Genomic DNA, 8,232 nt, shown 5'->3' on the forward strand with positions numbered 1-8,232 from the left:
CAAGATTTACTGGAATAGTAGAAAAACCTGTTGAAGCTGTTTTGGCTCAGTAGTTTGTGAAGTAGTTTGTGAAGGTATGATCTAATGGAATGTAGCTGCACTTATGCTTTATTTGTTTTTGTTATTTTTAGTTTCATAAATGTGTTTAACTTTTTTGTTCCATTTCTAACAGACAACAATAATGGAAACAACTCTGAGCATACAACATCACCCCCAACCATTCACAACCCTGAGCAGATGATCGGCGAGCCTGACATAAACAACAAAGACAGAGCAGATTAGACAGTTACGTGAATCTAAACATCCTGTTCTGCCATCTTCAAACTTCCTTAACCAATGACTCCGATTTAGTATGAGGTGGCTGCAGGGCTATAGAGGTACCCATAAATATGTGTTCATTGATATTTAAGGTGTCCAAATTCCATGAATGAGGTCTGCATTTCCTAAAACCCCTCAACCTCACAATGTAGTACTAGAGATTTCATTTTTCCGCTAATTAGAGTTTCGTCCCTGAACATGTTTTCCCAGTTTAGAGCTTTTACACATTTAGCTTGTAACACAGTGATTGGTTAGCATGTTTGTTTTTTCTCTCTTTCTTATGTATTTTTAATTCTTGATGAAACTGATTCATCTTTTTATCTGTAATAGCCCTTGAGTTTATAGAGTCAATTCCTGTTTCAGGAAAGCTATTTTTGGGCTCCATATATTATAATGAAGACTTTTTATTTATGAAGATTGTTAGGATCGTGGATGGTGTGTTATGGAAGAGGTCTGAGGGGTCAAATTGCCTGAGTGAAAACTTGTGGAAGCGTTGTATCTAAAGATGGTAGCTTGGCAACAGAATCATTAGCTCAGCTGAACTTATAACTGCAGAAACAGAAATGATACTCTCAGTGTTTCTGAATAGGAGAACAGGTTACTTATACCTGGAAATGCACATGCACTTGTAGAAAACAAGTCAGAACCTGCAAGACTGTTTCCCTGGCAACACATCTGAATCCAGCTGGACAATACAACACTTTGACCTTTTTGAATTCTGCACCCACAAATTAACCAAAGTATGAACAAGCCAACTACTATGACTAATAAAAACTAAACAATATCTAACTAGCATCCAGCTTCTATGCTCCACAAATCTGGATCAAACTCCCAGTAAACTGCAAAACAGCTGAAACACTGAGTGCCTTTAAGTCTCTACTGAAAACCCACCTGTTTAAAGTTGCTTTTAAAAAACAATCAATGAAACATTAATTAATATTTTGACGTGTAATGATGGCACTTGACAATTGTTGACTGTGTGTTTTACAAGTTTTGTACTTTTTTTATGATGTACAGCACTTTGAACTGCCTTGTTGCTGAAATATACTATACACATAAACTTAACTGATTGATTGATTGATTGATTGATTGATTGATTGATTGATTGATTGATTGATTGATTGATTGATTGATTGATTGATTGATTGATTGATTGATTGATTGATTGATAAAAACTAGGAAACACAAAACAAATTGAAACTAATTGAATTAGACAAACAAAATGTCACTGTGAAAAACTAAACTATAATGGAAAAACACAGAATTATTATAACCCCGGACTGCTCCTGCAGAACTAAAGCTGTCTTTGCTGAATAAATTCATTTATTCTGTGTAGGAAGTCTGTGAGAGGCTTGGATAGTTTTGCTTCAAACTGACAGCATCATTGCACATTTATGGCCTTGAGCGACCAACTCCACCTCACAAAGTCCACTCTGCAAAAATGATCAGTCCACTGTTACACAGAGGGCTCCACAGGTAGGAATCTATTAACTAGAACTGCATTCAGGAGGTAAAATACTTATTGTCTGTACTGAAAAGTGTGACTGTAACTGGCAAGTGTTGTGATGTGACACACAGGAAAATAATCTGTTGTGTGTCGTGTGAACTGAAAAGAAGAAGAAAAAAAACCTAGAAGATAATTATTCCTACTTCACTGACATTATGCATGATCAAACTATGTGGAATGGAACCATAACAACCCCAGCTTAATGAGAGAACGTGTTTCATTGAGGATGGAGTCTCATTAATCTGGTGCTGAGCCTTTAGAATCTGATTAACTGTATTCATATGCACTCATCCAGTAAAATATGTCAGTATTTCACTTTGTGAACTCCGTGTCAGGAGATTTACACACTTGTGACAAATCATCTGAAAAGTTTCTGATTTGTAAGGATTTGTGAGTGCTTGATTAGTTTACTGATATGTATATCTGAAAAACAGAATAAAGAATTCACTGGAATAAGAAACAGGTAACCTGCGGGATCTAAACGCAGGGAGACTGAGTTGGTGCAAAGAGTCCAGCCTCGCATTGGGAGCCTAATTATTCAAGTTTCTATTGGAGTTGAATGACTAATAATTATTTCATCTACAAAAATGAATGGAACTGGTAAAAATGTTATTGAATAGTGAATTCTTTATTACCTCTCCTTTATGGAAGCTAGCTATCCTCCAAGAACCAGAACACGTACCTGTGCAGTCTGCCGGCGCTCCGGGCTCTCCTGCTGGTCCTCCGTTGCCTCTTCGTGGGTTCAACACCGGTTTTACTCTGCAAAAACTTTATTTGCTCAAGCAACTAGCATGTTAGCTATGGATTTTTTGGGGGTCTTTTTTTTACTCGTTTGCTCCATAATCAGCAGAAAGTCAACAATGTGAATATAATTGTTCAGACCATCTCCGAAACCAAAGCACAGTTGAACAGTCATACAAATTATACACATTACGTTACGGTCACAGCCGCATGTCCTGTATTGACAGGATTCAATTATTGTGGAGAGAGCCATAATGGTGAGAAAACATTACTATTTTAAAACATTTCTGGAAATGAGACAAATTTCTTCTTGTTCTAAATCTTTATTGAAGTTCAAAACAAAAGAAGGTGCATGTGAAAATCTGCAGAATTTAACTTACACAATAACATATGAAATTAATTAAAGCAACTGCTTGCTTTGTGGTCATGTCCAGCGCAGGCCACAGTCATCAATTTAGGTGAAGTCAGTTGTCGTCTGAAATAAAATTATGTAATATCTCATAAGGGATAGCGGCACAAACTGAGCAGTAGCCCACTTTGGTTTGTTTTGGAGCAAGATGGGGGGGCTGGTGAACTCTGGATGTCCTAAAAAAATTATTTTTAATATCTCCAATACCAAAGCTGCACAAACAAAAATTTTAACGGCACAAACCTGCACAGACGGAGCACTAACCACTCAGACTATTTGCTGGATCTTTTTGACGTGGGTGGGGTGTCAGCTTCACACAGCTGGCTGAGCGTAGGTGGAGGACTTGCTGGAGGTCAGATTAAAGGGAGAAATTGTTCAGCAATCTTTGCAATTATAGAGGTAAATAATTGGAAGCCTTTAGGTGACAGCAGGCCTGCCTTTGTGTCTTTTATTACAATGTGGCTATAAGGTATAAGCGTCTTAGGAAGTCAGAGGTATTATGGCAAATTTAGAGTAACCTAAGCAGTTCCTGTTCACACTATTATATTAAACTAATAGCAGCACTTATTCCACAGGCGTCAAACACAGCTGCAAACCAAAGGCCCCAGGAGGAATCGAAGAAAAAAGGCTGGAAAAATTGTTGCCATTATGCTTATAAAATCTCATACAATTATACAATCGCTAAAAGGATATTAAACCTTTAAAAAATTATTTCTTTCTCTTTGATTTTTCTCTTCCAGTGGCCACTAAGCAGGTGGGTTTTTGGTCTTGATTTAAAGGAACTTGGTGTTACTGCCCTTTTGCAGTTTTCTGGTAGTTTATTAGGCATAGAAGCTGAATGCTGCTTCTCCATGTTTGGATCTGGTTCTGGGGATGCAGAGTAGAACCAGAACCAGAATCAAACCACCTGAGTGGTCTGGAAGGTTGATTCAGCAACAGCAGATCCTTAATGTATTGTGGTAATAGGCCATTCAGTGACATAAACTTGTAAAATCATTTTAAAGTGCTTCATCTGAGATACAGTGAGCCAGTAAAGGACTTTAAAACTGGAGCAATATGTTCAGTTTTCCTAGTTTTACTTCAGATCAAAGGCTGTTTGCCTCATGGTTCATGGTGACCACGACTCTGTTGTTGATGGTGAAAGATCCCTTACTACCAAGATAAGAAAAAAAATTACTCAAGGACAGGATTAACCCTTTGAATGAGCTTGATGATAAATCTTTGCAGCCACTTCCAGATATACAAAGGCAATACAGCTGAAATCTTCATAAACTCACTTTGTGTGAGTCAGTGGTGAGAGTTGTTTTGTGTAGTTATTATCTTTGCATAATGTGGACACCTTGATCAGGAAACAGATGTGTACATCACCTGTGTCATCACCTGTGTAATTGAATCAACACTGTACAATAGTGAAGAAGATTTGAAATACAACATATTTCAAATATGTTGAAATATGTCATGAGGAATGTCATAATTCCTCATGACATTCTATGAAGTTCTCTGCAATTATCATATGTTGTAAGGCTTCAATTTATGATTCCAAGGATTTTTAATTCCATGAATTCATGGAATAGATCCACAGGTTTTGCCTTGTCACTCCAACATCTGGATAAGACTCTGACGTCTCCTCTGATGGCTGATAGATGATGAGCGCTAGCACCATGACTGAATTATGAAAATATCTCATGTAACTGTTGAAGCTGCTGAAACACAGTTCCTTTAAATCCAGTCTAATATCACATTTGCTTAGAGCTGTCTTTAATTAATGACTAAAAATGAATTAATTCTGGTGTGGGTCACAACTTTTGATTACTTTTTCTATTCTATTTATTCTGCCAATGTAATGCAATGTTCATCATTCGTTTTGCTTTTTGACATCATGTTATGCTTTTATGATGTAAAGCAATTTGTACAGTATTGTTCCTGAAATCTGCCATACAAATAATCTTGACCGTTTCGCTCCTCAGTCTCAGCAAATATGGCAGCAATGGTTTCTCATAGAGCTCTGAGATACAGCTTGTCTGCATTGCATTATATTAAGAAATAATTAATGACCATAATGTTTTCCACAAATGAAAACGAAGCCATTTCTTAAGTATTTTAGATTTTATTTTTAATTGAAGCACATATAAACATCCCCAGCAGTGCTAATGCATAAATATTTTTAATCTGTTAAAACAACTAAGGAACCATAGAGGTTTACATTTGCATAACAGTCAAGACAGTTTGAATACCCATTAATAATAGCTTTACAATGTGTGTCACATTTATTTATTTTATTTTATTTTTTTACACAAAAGTTACATAAATTAAGACAGTTCTGTCACAACAACTGCCGATTCCTGGCATACCTGTGAACAGTTTGGTCACAGTTTTACGTTCATGGTTTGCATAAAATTATCTCACTCGACTAAAACAGCACAGAAGCAACATCACGTCTCATGTGGCAACGTTCCCAAAGAGCATAGAAACCGGACAAAATGATGGATTAAATGCTTCACATTTACCTTGTGAATAAAATATTTCAAATGTTGATGTGAAAAGACATGATTTTCAGTCTCTTTGCTTTTAACAGTTCCCGATTACATGCTGAACAAAAATGTCTTTTGCAGGCAGCAGAGTGGGATATTTATTTCTTCAGCACACTGTGCGTCGTACTGTTCATATGCTTTCAAGTCCTTTTAATAAGATGATCATAAAAAGCACACAGATTTACCACTGGCTGTATGCACTCTATGATGACCTCATGATGTGCACTGCTAATCAGCTGGCTGAAAGAAGGGTACTGCATACAACAAATTTGGCTATTTTGACATATTTCTGGTTGCATAGGAGACGGATGGCCAAAGGGTAGAAACTAAGTCAGACTAAACTACTCCATTCCTGTAAGGCTGTTTTAAAACTCCACTTTGCAAGCTTTGCACACATGTGAGTTAAGCAGCCAACTGCAGGCTCTGCCTGAGCAGTTAGCTGGACTAATGAGTGTTGTGGTCAGTGGTTACAGGCTGTCCAGAGCAGATGGAGCACAGTAAACAATATCAATAAATAACTATGCAATTATACGTCGCAATATATAAATTATATGTTTCAGAAAGATGTAACTATGTTACAGTTACATCTTTCTATACCTTTTTTTAAAAAATCCATCCATGTTCTACAATTTTTTAGCTAAATACTGAGGTATTTTTACTTTCATGGTGACCCATGGCAAATACTGACATTCTTACAAGACAAGAGGTAATTGTCTTTAATTTCCTTAATCCTGATAATTTTTTTAAATAGATATAATTACCTGAAAAATCTAAATAATTCATTTTGACTCGATAAGTTGTTTAGTATTCCACATAATGAGTGATGCCCCAATTTGAAGGACCTTAATATTGAGGTATATAGTGTCTTTCATCTACAGTATGTATTGTGTTGAGATGCTAACTAGCCTAGCATGGGCTGGCTTTTCAACTACGGAAAAAAGACCCTTGGTAAAATATGTATTTAATCTAAATATTATTGCATTTGCATAATGCAATGCATTAGGTTAAATACATATTTATTCATAGTACTTTGTATAAAAATTATAACAACATAATTTAAGACGCAATTTTTAAAAATTGAGAAAAATATTAAATATAATTTTTACTTATGTGTAACTGACATATTTATATAATTTATTAGATAACTGTAGATAGTTTCAACAGATTTTAATTGAGGTAAATAAGATTATTTAATTGCATATCTAATCAATTTTGCTGCAGCTACATTTTTATTTTATACATTTAAATTTTAAATCTTTAAATTAAGTATGGAAATAAATATTTTTATTATTATTGTTGTTGTTGTTCGTTGTGCCACTGTTTTTCTCCTTACAGTTTTTAGAGCCTGCTTGTCTAACCCGCGTCAGGAAGGTTGGGATGCACAACGTTCCTGAGCCGCATCATCCCGCGCGGCCGCTCCTGGTCGCCTCTGTGCCCCACGCGCCAGCGGAGCAGCTTGACCAGCGCCTTCCTGAGCTCCACGCTCCGCAGTCCGTACACCAGAGGGTTGATGCAGGGTGGGACCAGCAGCATGACCAGCAGGGACACGTGGAACCCCGCCGCGGTCGCCGAGGGGCCGGCAAGGCAGTCCTCCCGAGACCCGGCGGACATCTCGATGACGCCGGTACCCTTGAATTCCCACAGCGCGTCCGACGTCACCTTGATGAGCAGCGGCAGCAGCTGCAGGAACAGCATCCCGCAGTAGAAGAGGACGGTCCGTCGCGCCGCGGCGTTGCTCTCGTTAAACGGCACAACGGCGTTGCTGGCGTTGCGATACATCCTGAAGTATGAGAAGGCGTGTGCCAGCAGGCAGAGCAGCAGCGCGAGGGAACCGGCCACTTTTCGGAATATAGCGGGAGCGCGCGGGGAGCCCACGTGCTGCTCCATGATGTCCGGTTCGCATAGCAGCCCCACGGTGACGTCCGGGACGTTCTCCTGCCTTCCTTTACTCAGCACCAGACTCAAGCTGACGACGCCGATGGCGGCAGAGTACAACCAGACGAGGACGAGGACTTTGCTCACGCGCTCCCGGGTGACCGTCACCGTGTACTGGAGGGCGTAGCACACGAACAGGTAGCGCTCCAGTGCCATGCAGGTGATGGTGGTGAGGCTGGAGAAGATGGTGGCTCCGCCGACGACGTGCTGAAAGTAGCAGTAAGGGTTGAACGCCATGGTCTGGCGCCGCGCGAGCGAGTCGATGATTGCGGGAGCGAAGGTGACGGTCTGGAGCAGGTCGCTGAAGATCAGGCTTTTGCAGAGGATGAACCGCGGCAGATAGGAGAAGTCTCCCGACCGCTCGATGGTGTACAAAGTGAACAGGTTGACCAATAAAGAGAAAAGAGTCAGGAAGGCAAAAACGCAAATGAGCGCGGGGACTGCCGGTCCGCGAGGAATGATGGAATGGAAAAGGTGTCCCGCTGCGGCCAGGCGATCCGTCTGGTTCTGGGTGGACCACAAACACTGAGAGCTGATGTTCGGCGCCCCCGCTGCCTGCATCCCAGTAAAGTTAGGCATTCTCATCAAAGTAGATTCAGAGGACTGAAGTGCTGTCCTGTCGGCTGTAACCACTTGTGAGATGCTGCGCGTCCTGGTCTGCGTGCCGCGGCATCACAGTAACGCTGTATCTGATCCGAGAGCCCGCCCACTCTAATTCCTTCTACTGTCCGCAGAAGTTTCTCTGACAAACTCCTGATCGATGCAAGAAGCATCTTGAGAAAAGTGAATGT

At 39.8% G+C, this 8,232-nt stretch overlaps 1 protein-coding gene across 1 annotated transcript; it reads right to left on the reverse strand.

Annotated features, from left to right (window-relative positions):
* Positions 1 to 6,859: 6,859 nt before the first annotated feature.
* LOC114145511 (olfactory receptor 14I1-like) lies at positions 6,860 to 8,020 on the reverse strand. The gene has a single exon (XM_028019143.1). It carries the CDS (start codon positions 8,018 to 8,020, stop codon positions 6,860 to 6,862), a length of 1,161 nt encoding a protein of 386 aa, XP_027874944.1.
* Positions 8,021 to 8,232: the final 212 nt, after the last annotated feature.

This window comes from Xiphophorus couchianus, chromosome 1 (assembly GCF_001444195.1).
Source record: "Xiphophorus couchianus chromosome 1, X_couchianus-1.0, whole genome shotgun sequence".
Taxonomy (NCBI): domain Eukaryota; kingdom Metazoa; phylum Chordata; class Actinopteri; order Cyprinodontiformes; family Poeciliidae; genus Xiphophorus; species Xiphophorus couchianus.

Bases quoted from the DNA above. Each gene is read 5' to 3' on its own strand.
- LOC114145511 (XM_028019143.1), bottom strand. From the start codon at position 8,020: ATGCCTAACTTTACTGGGATGCAGGCAGCGGGGGCGCCGAACATCAGC.